The 17,990-nt window shown below is 44.0% G+C and overlaps 1 protein-coding gene across 14 annotated transcripts in view; it reads left to right on the forward strand.

Annotated features, from left to right (window-relative positions):
* Positions 1 to 845: 845 nt before the first annotated feature.
* The window catches only part of LOC102915384 (nuclear body protein SP140-like protein), a 49,542-nt gene continuing 32,397 nt past the window's right edge, over positions 846 to 17,990 (forward strand). For 2 of the 14 annotated variants that reach the window (XM_042259728.2, XM_076549473.1), the window contains exons 1-7: positions 848 to 1,180; positions 7,445 to 7,607; positions 8,512 to 8,680; positions 10,733 to 10,816; positions 12,217 to 12,264; positions 14,848 to 14,928; positions 15,481 to 15,564. In XM_042259728.2, the coding sequence (XP_042115662.1) occupies positions 1,149 to 1,180; positions 7,445 to 7,607; positions 8,512 to 8,680; positions 10,733 to 10,816; positions 12,217 to 12,264; positions 14,848 to 14,928; positions 15,481 to 15,564 (661 nt within the window). In that variant the 5' untranslated portion in view covers positions 848 to 1,148. Of the gene's footprint in view, positions 1,181 to 7,444; positions 7,608 to 8,511; positions 8,681 to 10,732; positions 10,817 to 12,216; positions 12,265 to 14,847; positions 14,929 to 15,480; positions 15,565 to 17,990 lie in introns of all 14 variants that reach the window. The other 12 variants (XM_006984179.4, XM_042259732.2, XM_042259730.2 and 9 more) reach the window with 10 other exon arrangements.

A 17,990-nucleotide genomic window follows, 5' to 3' on the forward strand; every position in this document is an offset into this window, starting at 1 on the left:
TCCCTCCCCACCAAATCTCCCTGTTCTTGACAAAAAAACCTCTCCTGGACTCCCACCCCGGGAACCACAGACTGGCTGCCACACAGCTAAGTCTCACCCATGTGAAAACATCCTTTTCGTGTGTGGTTCCATTTGCTCAGCACTTGTCCCCTTGGGACCTGGTACTCTTTAGCAGAGGTCTGAGCCTGGGACTGCACAGGCCCTCGGCCCTGGCCACCTTGGCTTTGATGCCATGCTTCGCTTGCATTTCCAGTCTTATGTCTGTTGTTTGTTTGTTGTTTGTTTGTTTGATTTGCATTTTTACTCCTGTTTCTTTAGCTTTCCACTTCAAACTAGTTTTCTAATTTACAGAGTGAGGGTTAGGTGTAAGTGAAAAGGATGTGCAGAGTAAATGTAATGCACCCACCCTCCAGAACCGTACTGTCCTTGGTGGGCTATGAACCCCTTCCTCATCCTACAAGAAATCTCTTGTTCTCAAGACCTCTGTGAAAGTGCTGAAGCCCTGTGCTGCCTAGCTGTCAAGGGCACACTTGTTCAACCTGTTCTGCCTGGATCCTTGTTGGAGCAGGCAGAGGAGAGTTTTTTTCTTGCTTCTGGCTACATTCAGAAGCTCCAAACACTTTAGGAGGCCACCACACCTTCTGACTTTTCCTAGTCTGGGGCTCAGATATCAGGTCCAGCTCCCCTAGTTCTGGCTCACTAGGGTGCCAGGACAGCCACAGGTCTGACAGACTGCAGACAACCCCCTCTCCCTTTCCTTCCAGGCACCCCAGGAAGGGCAAAGGAGCCACTTCCTCCCCATCCTCTGCAACCACCTAGCCTCAGACAGCTCTGAGCCCTTAGCTGAAACAGGCTCTTCCACCTTTCCCTGGAGTGAACCAGGGGTCCCAGGTTTCTGGGGACTTGGGCTGTCTTTGCTCCTCCCCTCTGGGGCAGTGACTGGGTAGGAGGACAGTGTGGGTGGGGGATTGAATGACAGGGAACCAAACAGTGTGTGAGTGCAGCCACGTCACAGCTGAGCAATTTCACTTTCTTTTTCCTCCTCTTTGGAGGGCCCTGAAAGAGTTCTCTCTGAACTTTCCAGAGGTTCAAAGGCGGTACACTCCTCCCTGAGCCAAGTTCAGGGCACCCTCAGGGCTGTGTAGGGGATGGCAGGAGAGGACAATGGATCCAGCGGCAGGTAAGTCCTTTCCCCTCTCCTTGTCCTGTGTCTCTGCTGAGATCAATGTTTATATGTGCTGCTAGGACCGCCCGGGCCGGGCGCACAGTCCACAGACATGCGAGACAAGGAGATCACAGGAAATTAAGAACTGGGACAGCAGTTTTTACTGCAGTAGGGTAGCTGTTGGAATCCTATGGTCACCCCAGCTCATCATTTCCTTGCTCCTGTCCCATAGCTGGGCTGACACTGTGGACTTCCTGGGAGCTCTTGCTGGAGTGGCTGGCTCATTGGGACTCTCACCTCTCATCTCTTCCTAATTATCATTCTAAAAGACAACTCTGAGCCTGGTGATGGTCCTGCACCTTTAATCTCAGCACTCAGAGGCAGGGGAAGGCGGATCTCTGTGAGTTCCAGGACAGCCAAGACTGTTTCACAGAGAAATGCTGTCTCGAAAAACAAACAAACGAGAGACAAGTCTATCTAAAAATGACCATTTATAAAAAGTTCAAACGTGATTGTGACTGTTGCCAAGCTTTTCTCAGACTGCAGTTGAGGACAGTTGAGCTCTGAGCCCACCTGTGTGGCTTAGTCAGTTCAGGAGTTAGAGCACTCAAATGGAGGAAGTGAAAGGTGATGGAGACCAATGACTAACAGAAGCAGGTGGGGAGCGGGTGTTGTTTTTAACCTTTTTTTTTTTTTTTTTAAATGTGTGCTGGTAACATAGTTGATTAGAAATGGATTGAAATTATATTACACACACACACACACACACACACACACACACACACACTGCAGGAGGACTGGAGAGATGGCCCAGTGGTTAAGAATTCATACTGCTTTAATAGTGAGCATGGGTTGGGTGCCCAGCACCCACCCTGGGGCTTCCAACTGCCTCTGGCTTCAACTCCAGGAGATCAGACATCCCCTTATCCCCTTATGTCTTCCTTAGGCACTGCACTTACGTGCAGGAAACACACCCCAAGACAGACACATATGTACATAATTAAAAAGGAAAATAGAACAAATAAGACAAAGGTGTATGGAGCTAATCATCCTCTAACAGAGACTTAGTCAATGCTACTTCTGGTCCTGCAGAAGTCCTGAGAGAGCATCGTTTCTCCAGTGAAATTTGGTCAAATCCACTACTGATACCAACAGCTTGCTGTCTTTTTTTGGGAGTGGGGTGGTATTAATTACTGGCTCCGTTTCTCTAATGCAAGCCTGTCAGGCGATCCGTCTCTCAGAGCATGAGTTTTGGTAGTTTCTGTTTTTTAAGACATTTGGTCATTTTTGTTGATATTGCCGCTGTTGTCAACTCTGCAGATAAAGGGATGGCTGCTTTATTAGTCTTTGCTGTCCTTTCATGTCCGAGGAATTTACAGCTTGTGTCTTTTTGTTTGTCTTTTCCTTGTTAGACTGACTGGAGATATAGTTAAAAAAAAGATAAAGATAATAACTTTATTGATCAAAGGAGTGGTTTTTGGTGTGGTATATAATCATACTGTTTTGGTGTAAGTATAATGCTACCTTATTTTAATTTTATGGATTTCTACTTGAATTTTTATTGTATCTTTTGTTTTCATTGGGATGAAGTTGCTCTCCTTATTTTTCCTAGTTCTTCAGAAGATTTTCACATGGACCCCGCTTAGCTTCTGATATGCACATTTAGTGCTGTACATTTCCCCTGGGCCTTTGTTGTGTCTCAGCTTTAATCATTTTGATTTTAACTTCAGGGCTTTAGATGCAGGAGAAAGGGCCACATTTTTACCCATCTACACCCACAGTTTTTTTTTTTTTTCTTTAATTGCATTCATTTATTGTATGTGTGCAAGTGCCGCAGTGTGTATGTTGAGGTCAGAGGGCAACGTGAGGGAGTTGGTTCTCTCCCTCCACCATGTACATCTTGGGGGGCAAACTCAGGTCCTCCTTTAGACTCCGTGCCCAGCCTTTATCTACTGAGCCATTTCATCAGCTCCAAAGTGGCTCTCTTTTATTTACAGTATTAGTTGCTGTTTTCAAATGTATCCTGTTTTAATTGTCACATGCAGACCGTTCACACTTAGACTGGTTATGAATACAGGGCCACAGCTACCACATTTGCAAACATTTTCATTTCCCTTTTCTTGGCCTTCCTTTCTTTTTATGTCTTTTGGTTTTAGTCAACAAGCATTTTATGATTTTTTTCTTAACTTCCTTCATTACTTTTTTTAAAATCTTGTTTCCTTTTTCTTTCTTTCTTTCTTTGTCTTTTTTCTTTTTTTTCTTTCTTTTTTTTTTTTTTGCAGTACTAGAGATTGATTCTGGGGATCTTCTTGGGAATGATTTTTGAAGAAACTTTTATATCTATGTCTGTTGTTTTCGCTAAACAATGTGGGTTTTCCCCCCGACTGCTCATTATTTTGTGGCATTTGTAGTTAGTTTTGACACCTCGGCACTCTTGGGTTTCTGATGAATTTGCTGCATGTCTCTAGTTGGGTCACAGCATCAAGTGTAAGACTGAACTGTTTAAATTATTTCTGTGAAATAATTCAGCTCTAACTCCAGTTTTCACTCCAGTTCATGTATGAGGAGCTGAGCTCAGCTCTCTAGAACCCACTTAAAAGCTGGATGCCCTGGTGTGTGTGTGTGTTTAACTCCAGAGTTAGCGAATGGACACAGTTGGATCCCTGGAGCTCACTGGCCAGCTAATCTGGCTGAATGAAGGATATTCAGGTCAGTGAGAGACATTGTCTCAAAAAAGAAGGTGAGAGTGACTCGTCCCCTCATACCAGGCACATGCACATGAGCACATCCACACATTCACACACACACACACACACACACACACACACACACACACACACACACACACACACACACGACCTCCTAAAGTTTAAGATAAAACTTATTGTGTAGTTTTGTTATATTATTACATGTTGAATATAGGTTCTTTTTGAAACAATACTTCTCAAGATGTTTGGTATAAAATAACTTCGATACCTTTGTGTTTGTTTGTTGCGTAGTCCTGACTAGCCTGGAATTCACTATGTAGACCAGGCTGGCCTTGAATTCATGATGATCTTTCTGCCTCTGCCTCCGAAGTGCTGGAATTAAAGGTGTGTGTAATCACATGCCCCACCCCCTTTTTTTTCCTTAAAACTTATGGAGAACCTCCAAAGCTAGCTTTTTGAGTTAAATCTAATGAGATTTACCATTAATTATAAATTAACACTTCAGACATTTAGAATATTTATCCTTAAAAGTAGTAGCAATGGATTTATAATTATCACAAGTAACATATTTTTATGGAAAGTATTTTCTAAAATGAGAATAAGGCGAGGATATAATCTTGCTTTACCTTCTTGCAAATGCCTTTACTCTCCTGCTCAGGGAAAGTCACCAGACTGCCCTGTTTACCTCCGTGTTCAGTCTGTCTGATGGCACAGCCCAGGGAGCCTCGGAGAATTCCACTGAACACTTTTAGGAGGAGGAGAGAGATAAGGGGCACACGGTATCTCAGTATTAGTCTGAGAATAGTTTATCCTCAGAGACATCTGAAAAAGCCCTGAGCAATGTCAGGGTTCCTCAGACTGTACCTTGAGAGTCTCCTTTCTCAATTATTTAGCATTTAGGTGGCATTTTAAATGCAAAAACAAACAAACAAACAAACAAAAAAAAAGAAGCTGTACCTCAGTGACAGCACCAGCTGACGTGCCGGTGTGGATGCAGCATGTCTCACAAGACCCCACCTCCAGATGAAGAACCATAGGCAATTAATGGCTGCTGAGAAACGGAGAATCAGTCAGTATTCTCCAGGGATAACTGGATAACAGAGTTAGGTTACCCAGTCCCTAATGCTCAGCCCTAAACACATATGCATAGGAGCAACACTAAATGAACTCAGCAGATTCTATCTGTCTGTCTATCTATTTATCTGTCATAATTTATCTGTCTGTCTATCATATCTATCTGTCATATCTATCTATCTGTCTGTCTGTCTATCTGTCATATCTATCTATCTATCTATCTATCTATCTATCTATCTATCTATCTATCTATCTATCTGTCATCTATCTCTGTATATGTATTTGTATAAATATACATGTAATAATTAAAGAAGGTATTTGAGGGGGCATGGGGAAGGAAAGCATGGGGGGTCTTGAGAGGAAAAGAGAAGAGTAGAAATGAGGTAAATACAGTATTCATGTATGAAATTTTCAAAAAAATTATAAAATTTTAAAGTAAGCAAAAGGCAAAAAGAAAGATGTACCCTATTTTAATTTTTCAGTTTTATTTTTAATTAATTATTTAGGTTAGCATACAAAATGACGGTCTCATCGTGGCATCTTCACACACGTGTCCCACTTTTACTCGCCCCTCCCCCCCTAGCAGGAGCCGTCTCTCTCCTTCTTCCCCGTGGGTTTCTGAACTCAGGTCGTCATACTCGAGGGCAAGCACCGTTACCTCTGACCCTTCTCACCAGCCATCCTGCCATTTGCTTTGTGGTAGAAATTTGCTGGTATTGATCTTTATTTTTTTCCCCCATTATTTGAGACAGGGTCTTTTTATGTAGGCCAGGCCAGCCTTGAAATAACTAGGTAAGTGCTTCCCAGGCAACCTGAGTTTGATGCCCAGAACTCATGAAAGTGAAAAGAGAGAACCAACTTCCACAAAGTTGTCCTCTGACCGCTACATGTGCTAGTACTATAACAGTACTAATACTAAGTAAAATTAAAGAGACAGTAAATCACTATGTAGGCCGTGATGGTCCTCCTGCTTCAGCTTCCAGGATGCCATGACTAGAGGCACTTGGACTCTGTCCAGCTCTCTTGCTTCTGTCATTGTACTGTGCATCATAATTTGTTCCCATCTGCCCACCAGAATGGAGTCGACAACATGAACAAACAGCTCCCATGTCTCACCGGGCTTCTGGGCCTTCCTTCCCTAGAGGATCCTCTCCCTGGACTCTGTCTCTGGGCAGGGAGCAGCTGCCACCTGAGATGTCAGGCACGGTAGCAGAGGGCAGCATGGTTAATTAGTGCTGGTTCTGAGCTGCTAGAGAGCCCCCCATCACTGCAAGGAGGTGGGGAACACAGAGGAGAGAAGAAAGCATGTGGAGCAATGGAGGAAAAGCCACAGAGCGTGTGTGCAGGCAGAACGTTTTCTCAGTCCTGGATCAACTACTTATCAGTTTTTTTCACACATGAACTGGAAGAAGAGGGTGCGCTATTGGTGAAATTATTAAGGCCACTCCGCGTAGTTAAAAGGAAGATTTATTTAGTGGGTAACTTACAAATGAAGGGATAGGTAGGTCGCGGGGTCTGGGGAAGGTGTATTGCAGTCCAGCGCTGTTCTCTGGAGCTCTGCTCGGTCAACCTCCACCGTCTAGGGTCCAGGAACAGAGAGCGCGCTGGCCCATCCAGGTCTCGGGTCTCCAGATGCCTCCCTTGGCCCCACCTTGTAGGCGTGACAGTTGCCGAAGCCTCAATGGGGGTTGGAACTTCCAGATCAGAGCTGGAATGGCTACCCACTACATCATGCAGTTGTTTTTGTTTACTATTGTTTTGACATTTTTTTTGACCCAGCAGTCCAGAGGTTGTCTTCCAGTTTTATTTCTGTTGCTGTGATAACATACCCTGACATAAAGCAGCTTGGGGGAGAAGAACTTGTTAGCTCCCGGGTCTGGGTGACAGTCCATCATTGCAGGGAAGTCTAGGCAGGAACTTGAAGCAGCTGGTCATATCCACAGTCAAGAGCAGAGGGACATGAATGCGAGTATGCCTGTCAACTTGTTCCCTACACTTAATGCTTCCCAGGATCCCCTACCTAGGAATTGTTGCTGCCCACAGTGAGCTGGATCTCCCCTTATCAATTAGCATAATGAAGACAACCCTGGATAGACATACCCACAGACCACCTTAATCTAGACAATCCTTTATTAAGGCTCATACAATCCTAGATGATTTTAGAATGTGTCAGGTTAACAATCAAAACCATCATGTTGGGCCTGGTGGAGCATGATTTGAATCTCAGCACTCAGGAGTCAGAGGCAGATGAATCTCTAAGGCTAGCTAGCCTGGTCTACATAGCAAGTTCTAGGCAAGTCAGATAGAGGTGATACCCTATCTCAAACAAACAAAACCTAAAGTGTCACAAATTGCATCACTGTTTTAGATGTTTAAAGTTTCAATTTTTACTTCAAATTTTTTCTTTTAGTGGGCCATCCTTCATGCCAGAAATTACCCAGCCATTGGTAACCTTTTGTAAACCAGTTTTTGCTTCTCCCTGGAATCTATCCCTTAGGGCAATCACAGAAGACCAGAGCAAAGAGGAGTCGGCCAAGTATGAGCACATGTTCAAGCACTTCCATGAAAATAAGGTAGAAATTGCCAGCGCCATCACAAAGCCGTTTCCTTTCCTTATGAGCCTCCGAGACCGCGGCTTCATCTCTGAGCAGAAGTTTCAGGTAAGTGAGGAGAATGAACTCAGCCCTGACAGTAAGCCTGGCCCGGGTGTGTTATGCTGAACCTCTGGGTGCAGCCAACAGGCTGAAGGGCCTCCAGGGAGGAGGGACCTTCTCTTCTTGGAAGTCAAAAGTGAGAGGAGAAGCGGGCATCACAGGAAACATTCACATCCATCGCTGCTGTAACCGGGGCTGAGGTACATGGTGACAGCGGATGGTATAGGAAGTGGGAATGCACTAAAGGGCGAAGCACCTCAGGTTTCCTTGTGCAATGTAACAAAAGAAACTAGAACGCGAGCGGACACGTCCAAGCAGTGCTTCCTTACAAAGCCTACTTATTCCAAATCCCGGAGCCTGAGAGTTGTGAAAGTCACAGGCAATTAGGTCGCATGAGAATAGAACTAGAAATCATGCTCACTTCTGTCTGTCCAAATTGTTCCTGTTCTTCAGGCACCACTGAGGCCCTAGAACGTAGTAAAGGATGGTGATGGGGTCCCCTGGGGATAAAGAAGTCAAGTCCTGTCTCCTTTGTGCGTTGTCTTTGCCCTGTGGCCAGGATGCTCACTTTGTTGCCTTGAGCCCTGCAGACCAGGTCAGTCTCCAGGGAGTTACTGTCTGGTCCCCAGACAGCCTCTCATGGCCTGTTAGGGCAACAGTGGAGCATCTTGGCAGGGCTCTTACAGACACACCATTTGATTATTCTTCAGAACTACTCTTTCCTGTCAACTGTGTGTCAATGTCAGAGATGCTCTCAGATAAGCAAGGGTCCATTATTACAGGGAGGATATGTAAGATGTCACCTGATGTATGTAAAACTCAGATACTTTACAGGAAATCAAATGGTGTTTGAACCAGTCTAAGCCTCTAAATCCATTGTGACATAATTCTTCATTCGATATTTTTTAAGGATTCTCAAGAAAGGTGTCAAAACCTGGTTCCAGTGAGCAGAGTGGTGTATGACATTCTTAGTGACCTACAGAACAAGTTTAGCCTGCTGCTTCTGGAAGTGATATTCAGCAAAACGCATCTGAAGGCCTATCCAGACTTAAAGGAGACTCTGAGAAGCTTCCTAGATGGTAACTATAGCTCTCACCTGCTTCATGGAATTCAAGACAATTTCATTCACTCATTCAATCATTCATTCATTTTTTTTTTCATTGACAGTTGACATATAGTTTACTGAGGGACTATGGCATGCCAAGCACAGGGGGAATATAGGAAACACACGTGGCCCATGTAGTCAGGAGCTTACGCATAGGACAAGTAACAGAGTTTCTTGCTGTAAAACACACTATGAATGGTGAGTTTCCTTAGAAAGGAGTGGTTTCTCTGATACTTGCAGACATATCCAACAATAAAAATATGTTCCTTGTATCAGAAAATGTATCATTCAGTAAAGTCCTACATCAACTTCCTTCTTTGAAGAATAGAGAAATCACAAGGGAAGCCCAGCTTGGGCCCAGGCATCAGAGAGGGCAGCACGTGTCAACTTAGAATGTGAAAAGAGGGTGGACTTTTAGAACCCAGGGTCTGGCGTGTTGCATGAATGTGAAGTCATCAGGTGGGCAGAGAGCAGCCTCTGTAGCTCCCGCTGGTCCCTTGTGGCCTCATTTTTCCAGCTCCCCTTCCTCTAAAGGTCTTTCCTTTCCAGAAGGTACATCCTCATCAGACTTAGTGTGCAGGATGTGTCTATGTTTCTTGGGTTTCTTTTCCTTTTCCCCTCATGATCCCTGGGTCAGGTCTCTCCATTTGTATCACTTGGTCACCTTGAAATGCAGCTCTGAAGGTTCGGAGTTGTCACCTGGGGGTCACTGGCAGCCACTTCCCATGTTAGATTTTAAAAAGCAGGTTTTTATTTCACGCACCCATCCTGCCTAGGGGAGCGCTGCTTCTTCTTCAGGACTGTCCTTCTCTGTAACCAGAATATCTTCCCTGACTCAGTTCAAGCAAGTCTTTCTGTTTCTCTATTTCTCTCTCCCTACATTCCTCCCTTTTTCTTCTTTCCTGCATCCTTGAAAGATGCTGCCATTTCCCTTCCTCCTTCTCTCCATCCCTCCTTCCTTCCCTCCCTCCAGTCTGTCTCTCTAAAACTGTCCTTCTCCTCCAGAACCCTGCCCTTCTGTCTTAGCTGTGCACATGTAAAGTGTTTTCTGCCTGTGTTCTCATCTGAAATTGGTTTTCGCTGTCCTCTGACAATTTTGAAGAGGTACAAACCATGATTGCTACCTCCGGACTGCCTGTCTGTCTCTAACTTTTCGGGATACCGGAAGGGCTAGCAGGTTGCACAGAAACCGGAGTCCAGTGTGCAGTTGGATGTGGAACTGTGAGATGTAGCTCGGCTCACAATTGAGATTCCCAATTGCTTTTTCCCCTTCTCACTGGTTCATGTCTACTTCTATTACCTAATTTGCAAGGAATCAGCAACCCAGCCGAGGTTCAGCCCCGACTCAAGCGTTGAGCAGGCTGGTCATAGCTTGCCAAAATCTTGTTTCTACATTGAAGGTGTTTCTGCAGATCAATTTATTTATTTCCACAAGCTTACAAATTAAGAGGGACAAATTCTGCTTCATTCCATTTTATATGTAAAGTAGATGTATAGATGTATGTAACTTTGTCAGGCCAAAGTCAAGCAGGAGCAAAAAGCTAGCATCCCTCAGGACACACTGTGGTGATGTTGTGTGAGACTGGCAGAAGTTCTGGGTGGCCAGGATCACTGAACAGAGTTCTCATGGGAGACCTCGGGGACCTGAGGAGTGTACCAAACCTGATACAAAGGAAAAACACACAGAGAATTGGAGCCTGTCACATGGAGATAAGCACTCTAGAGCCAAAGGAAGTTCAGAGATGCAGTAGGATGTGCTAAAGAGCATCTTTTGAGTCAACAAGGAAGAAAAGGACTGAGGCATGTGCGATGCTTTGTACTGTAGAGGAACAGCATCGGGGACCAAAAGAAGTAATAGGGGTGAGCAGAGAGAAAGGAGACAGAGCAAGGTTGGGGGGGTGGTGGTGGTGAGTGTCTCAGACGAAGTGAAGTAATTTACCTGTGTGCTGAGCGCCAGAGCTCAGAAAGAGTGCTTGGAGGTTTCTGCCTCATCAGGTCTGATTGTCATTGTCTTGTTTCTCTTCAGTTTCTAGCAGTCACAGGACTCCTCAGAGGGTGAATGGAAGAGATGCTGAAGAGAGGCCCGGACTGCCAGGATTTGTTAAGGAAGGTGATTATGGTTTTAGATTACAAATTATCTCTCTGGTACTGTTTTCTTGTCTTTACCCTTCTCTCCTCACCATCCCCAAGAGGTACACACACACACACACACACACACACACACACACACACACACACACACACCTCCACACACACCCCTCTATACACACACACACACACCTCTCCACACACACACACACCTCCACACACACACACACACACCTCTCCACACACACACACACACACACCTACACACACACACACACCTACACACACACACACACACACACACACACCCCTCCACACACACACACCTCCACACACACACACCCCTCCATACACACACACCTCCACACACACCCTTCCATACACACACACACACACACACACACCTCCACACACACACCCCTCCACACACACACACACACACCTCTCCACACACACACACACACCTCCACACACACACACACCCCTCTATACACACACACACCTACACACACACACACACACACCTCCATACACACCCCCCTCCACACACACACACCCCTCCATACACACACACACACACACACACACACACACACACACACCTACACACACACACACCCCTCCATACACATACCCCTCCACACACACACACATGCTTTTGTTCAACTTGTGGTTGCTGTCCCCAGTGGGAGACAAAAAGGGAATAAGGGTGAGTTCTTAATAGACGTGCTCCTGGGTAATTAAAGAGTACAAATCATAAAAATGAAGATTAGCAGCAGGGGCAGGAGATTCCTGAGCAGACTTGAGTTTATCAAAATCAATCTGGTTTTATATATAGTCATGTGTCACTTAACAATGGTAATGAATTTCTGAGAAATGTGTCATGAGGTGAGTTCTTTATTGCGTTGACCCTGTAGATCCCAGCGATCAAGTCACTGGTCATATCAGCCTATGTGATGTCTCTCTTATAATGTGGTCCATTCTGGACTAAAATGTGTCACATGAATGTAGTCTCAGGATGGAGTTTGATAAGAAAGGGAAAAATTATACATACTTGCTAGAGATCATATAGGAACAATGAAATGGGGCATTAGGAGAAATGTAATGGAAGTGGGTATAAAAATAAATAGATGATTGGAGAAGAGGTAAAACTTTGTATATAGAGAAAAAGACAGAAATGGAAAGATAGGGCAACAATTAACAAGAGAAAGTCAAATCAATAAGCTGCATAAATAGATGCACGGTGTGAGACAGCAGTGCTGACCAAAGAGGTTGGCAAATCTTGGAGGTGCAAACATGCTCACTCTTAGGCAGTGACTCGATACTTTGTCAGCATCCAACCTATTCACATCAGGTATGTATTCAGGCCATACCAACTGTCGCTCATGTTTTTTTTTTTTTTCTCTCTCTTCAATGACCCAGGAATCTTCTTTCCAGTTGGTTGCAGGAGGAATATCAGAAGTACAGAAGGTGATACAGATTTCAATGACCTGTTCTCTAAGTCACTTTATTTCCGTCATCACAGAGAAGAACCTCCATTCCTTTTACTCCCTTTCTTGTTCACCAATCCATAATCCATGAATCCACTCACACATGTACAACCGTCTAGCTATTCATCCACTGCCAGTCTATGCATCTATCCATTCATTCATCTATTCACTCACCCACATACCAATACAGCCACCCACCTGACAATAGATCTACCCTATTAGATAGATATCCACCTATCTATCCATTTATCCATCCTTTCAACATCCATTCTTTTCTTCTCTCCTACACCCCTCACAGATGGCCAGATGTTCAGTTTTTGAATTTTTTTCAGGAGACACAAGCAGTATAGAAATCTAAATTCAGGCTGGTTGAGATTTTCTTGAGTACAGACCATACACCAAGAGAGGGAATTTGAGAACCCTAGATGGAGCCATCAAAACTGGAGCTCTGAGTGATTGCCAGTTTTACCTAAATAGATATGGAATCCTAATATAGCCCTTTAGGGTACACTGCTGAGGGGGACTGACCACCTTAACCTACTTTTCCCCTTAGTTAAGCTAGTATGCACGTGCGAGTACAATTGCAATTGAGAAAACTCTGAGGAGGACTTTTGAAGAGGACTTGGCAAGGGAATCTCCTCCTTTGTCCACAGGGAACAAAGCCTTTTGATGACATAAAAGGATGATGAAACAATGTACAGGAATGGCAGAAATGGAATGTTTAGATTAAAATTTGAGTTGCAAAAATCAGAAACAGCAAGCTAACTAAAGAGAACAGACTGAGCTGGAGAAATTGGAGCAGTGAGGGGAAAGAGCTAATCTCCACCATGAAACAAGGTGCAGAGTTTAAAATGTGGAGAAAATTCTGTAAAGGGGAGATGCTACTAAAGAGTATATGACACAGAGAAAAGATAAAGAAGAATGAATTAAAAATCAAGCTTGCTGCCAAGCTTGATGATCTGAGTTCGATCCTCAGGACTCACATGAAGGAAGGAGAGAGCTGATTCCTATAAGTTGTCTTTGTGACCTCCATGTATGTGTCATGGTATGTGAGACACTCTCCCATCCCCAAATAAACACAACAACAACAACAACAGTAATAACAATTAAATTGTTGAGAAAAAAATTGAGAGCAAAAAATTGTCTTCAGAGAAGAGAGAAAAGATTGAGACATTGAAGGGCCTGAGTTACTAGCCAAAACTAACTTCTGGCCTAAAGTGAAAGCATTGGCTGTGAGTTTTCAGATTGTGATGTCCCCAACTTTTAAAGTGGTATTGGAAAACATACCAGGGCAACCAGTTTCTCCCAGGCATTTTTATCTGCTCTGTCTGTAAGTTAATGATCCCCAAACTCAAAGCCCCAGACTTGCCTGTCAGCTTCCTCATCTGCAGGCCTGAATATCTTCATACAGCTCTCTCAGAGACTCCTTTATCCAGATGTTTTTCAAGACCTTCAGTGTGAGACACTTTCAAAGTTGCACATGATATCTGTAATGACAGTGGACCTGCCTCCTCTGCTGGTGTCTCTGTTTCAGCGTAGGACACTATTTCTCCATCCTCAAGCAGGGTTGTTAATGACTGCCCCTCCCCAATGTAAACCAGTCTTCCAGTCTTCCCCTGAGCCCTGTCCATTGTTTTCTTTCCCAACAGAAAAACCAAATCAAATCTTTTTCTTAATTTAACTTATATGTATGAGTGTTTTGCCTTCATCTATCTATCTATCTATCTATCTATCTATCTATCTATCTATCTATCTATCTATCTATCTATCTATCATCTATCTATCTATCTATCTATCTATCTATCTATCTATCTATCTATCTATCTATACCACATACTTGATTGTTGTCCAAAGAGGTCAGAAGGTGTCAAATCCCTTGGATCTGAAATGGCAGATAGTTGTGAGCTTCCATGTGGCACTGGGAATCAAACCTGAGTCTCCTGGAAGAGCAGCAGGCACTCTTAACCACTGAGCCATCTTTCCAGTGCCCCCCAACACAGATCTCTTGTTTTTACCTTAGGACTACAGAAACAGCTCTTAGTCTCGGATGCCTTTTCTCATTCAGTCTTGTTCCATCAAACTCATTTTCTCCAATAAAACAAGACATTCAGACATGCACTTGGCATCCCTTACTCTCCTCTTTAGTTCAACAACTTCCTGCTGTCATAGGATTGAGTTCATTTTCCTCCCTAAAATTTCCAACGTCCTATCTGCCTCTCTTGTTCTTCAAGAGAATAGTTTGTATAAAGCTTTCGTAGTTACTTTGATTCCCTGGTTCATCAAGGATCCTTTGCCTTTTGTGGGAAACTGAGAAATACTTGTGACTCCTGTTTGGAATAACCTGATTCTTATGGGTAGAATATGTGGATTTTTTATTCACGTTAAAGTAGTAATTACTGAGGAAAGACAGTGCCTTGCTCTTCCCACTATTTGTGTTACACGGCCCATGTTGTCATTTTACTGCCTTGTACTCCTTATTTTCTTATATTCCCAAACTTCCTGGTTCTGCCTGAGCAAACTGAGGTCACTCTGTATGGTTTGTTGTATCCTTGTTTCTTTTCAGCATCCTGTAGTCCTGGAAATTCCCAAATGAATGATGAGCAGGCAGAGGAGGTGCCTAGCCTCTCACAATGCAATGGAGGAGGTGAGTGAGCCTTCATTTGCCAGTCAGCTAGTGAATCTGTGAGAGAGAAAGTGCTCCCCCAGCCTGTTCATTTATTTATTTATTTATTTATTTATTTATTTATTTATTTATTTATTTATTTATTATGTGTACAATGTTCTGCCTGCATGTATGCCTGCAGGCCAGAAGAGGGCACCAGATCTCATTACAGATGGTTGTGAGCCACCATGTGGTTGCTGGGAATTGGACTCAGGACCTCTGGAAGAGCAGTCGGTGCTCTTAACCTGTGAGCCATCTCTTTACAGTCTCAGAGAGAAGAAATCATAGAGGCAGAAACAAGGGTCAGAAACAAAGGGGAATGAGATGCTCAGAGAGGGAAAAGATAGGTGGCCAATCTTCTGCCTCTGGTGACAGAAGAGGAGTCATGTCAGCTTCCACTTCAGAGTCCCCAAACAGAGACATCCATTCTAGGAGACACCAAGCCAGCTGGACCTTCCTGGTTGTCTCAGATGGCTTTCCTGCTGTGATTTCCCTTGGCCATCTGAGTCTGTTGAGTCTCATTCCTTTCTACAGAAGGAAGTAGTTCTTGTGAACAAATGTTTGATGGACAAGAGCCCCAGGATAACTTACCCCCATCACCACTGAGTCCCGAAGCAGGTGAGCAAGGCTCCTTGTGGCTGTAGCACTGAGATCACAGCTTTGGTACTGGTTGTTGCCATGGATCAGTCAGCTCCCCAGATCTACTCACCTTCTCAGACAGGAGTATCCCTCCATCTTGAAGGAAGCAAGAGGCTCTGGAACCTTCTTCACGCTTCTAGTCTCTGATTTCCTGTTTTGCTGCCAGCTGGAAAAAGCTTCCCTGCTTGTAAAGGTTCATTTGATTAGAGCAGGCCTACCCTGAGGCCTGCTCTCTCTTAAGGCCAGCTCTGCCACATGACCTAAGCTAAGCACAGGAGTAACATCTCATCATGTTCATAGTTTCCAGGATTATGGAAGAAGCTCTTAGAGAACCATCTTAGAATTCTCCTTACCACCAGAGAGCTCAAGGCACCCCATAGAAAATTAATGTCTGCATAACTCACTGATCTTCTCAAGCAACATTACAGGGCCAACAAACAAAAGTAGACCATGAATGGACTAAGACATGAACAAGCCTTTAGGAGAGACAGAGAGACTACCGTGATTAAGCAAGGCACTTTGGGGAAGGGATGAGGGCCCACATCACACCTAGTCAGGGGCTGGTGGTTCAGGCCAATTATAGAGACATGCACAGGCGAGCCTTTCAGGACCTCTGAAAGATGTCTGTGTTCACTTAACCTGGCAGTTCCTCTGTGGAAAGATTGCAACCTCAAAGTTGAGGGGTTTTGTCAAAGAAAGCAGTGTTCCCCAGAGAATGGTCTGGACTGACAGCTACTGGTGGGGACGTGGGAACACCGGAGACCCCCTCTCTTGTTTTATAGGGCTACTTGAAACACATGTGAAGTCCCCCATTGTGAGGTGGGATCATTAGTGAAACCTTGCCGTTTATTAGGGACAAGAGGTAGAGTCATTATGAGAATACAAGAGGGAAGTGCAAGTTCTGTCGTGGTGGATTGTGGCATTGAGAAAATAACCCCATGATTAACGGAAAGAGGATGCTGGGTTATAGCGGTAAACTGTGTGTTGTCATGTGTGGAATACTGATGTTCTTGAGAAAAATAGAGGCTAAAAAGAAACATGTGATTGATTAAATGACAGTAGTTGATTCAAAATTACATATACAGTGAGAAAAATGACTTATTTCCCAGATACCATGTGTCTTTGTGAATGTCCCAAGACAGAATAGGACCAAGAATCTTTGCACAGTTTGGCTACCCCCTGGTGGATCCACCTTTATTAGCTTTTGAGACCAACTTGGCTTAAGGACTTGTTAGACCTTTTTCTCCATCTATTTTATTGAAGGGAGGGGTCATTATCTTCCAATATTCAGAAAGAATGGGAGAATCAGGAACAGACACAAGAAAAAAGACTTTTTAAAAGTTGATGAAGTGCCGGGCGGTGGTGGCACAAGCCTTTAATCCCAGCACTCGGGAGGCAGAGGCAGACGGATCTCTGTGAGTTCGTGGCCAGCCTGGGCTACCAAGTGAGTTCCAGAAAAGGTGCAAAGCTACACAGAGAAACCCTGTCTCGAAAAACCAAAAAAAAAAAAAAGTTGATGAAGCAAGAATAAACATAGAGTATTTGCTAAATGCTGTACCTTCAAATCAAGATAGCAATTTCTTTACGTTGAATTGCATATGCATCTTTAATTAACATAACTCAGAAAAAAGAACACAATGAAACAAGTTGCTGTTGAGACTGAGTCACTTGGCAGTGGTTCAGGAACACTATCTGAGTTGTGCACAAGAAGTCTAGAATTCACACCCGCAGGGCACTCCCAGCAGGTCTTCAGATGATCTTGGTGGGAACACTGTACTTAGAGGTCATCACTCCCACGTCTGAAGCTGAAAGCTTGCTAAGTGAAGGCCGTGGTGGGAGTGGGAGACACTGTGTGTAAGCATGTGGCCACAGCTCATTTCACCCGGAGCTTTGAGAAGCAGGTAGTTCACGGGCTATAGACTTTGCAAAATAGAAGTGCTTAGCACAGGCAGCTATGGGACCATCACCCAAGCGTTTGGAGGATGGCTGCTGCTGATTGGCTAAATTTCAAATTTGTATTGCTGCCTCTCATTGGCTAGATTTCAGAAGCATGGTTAACGATTAGTTAGTGGTTAATCATGGCTAATTTGGGATGGGTTTGAAACTGGTAAAACTAGCAAAAGTTATTCTTTACTATTTTCAAAGAATAGTTCTATTCTTCATCATAGAAGATAAGAACTTTAAAATCTTACTTATAGCTACATGTAGCAAATTAAAGGTGGAAAAATGGAAAATAAAGTACATGGTGGAAAGAGAATAGCTCCATTGGATCCTGGGTGTGACTGCTAGAGCAGGTTTTGCTTGTTTCTTAGTTGTTATTGTTTTTTGTTTGTTTCCCCAGAAAATATCTCCTCTTTTGTTTCTTCCTTCAGAATCTGGCTTGCTGTGTAGTCAGACAACAGTGG

This window comes from Peromyscus maniculatus, chromosome 13 (genome assembly GCF_049852395.1).
Source record: "Peromyscus maniculatus bairdii isolate BWxNUB_F1_BW_parent chromosome 13, HU_Pman_BW_mat_3.1, whole genome shotgun sequence".
Classification (NCBI taxonomy): domain Eukaryota; kingdom Metazoa; phylum Chordata; class Mammalia; order Rodentia; family Cricetidae; genus Peromyscus; species Peromyscus maniculatus.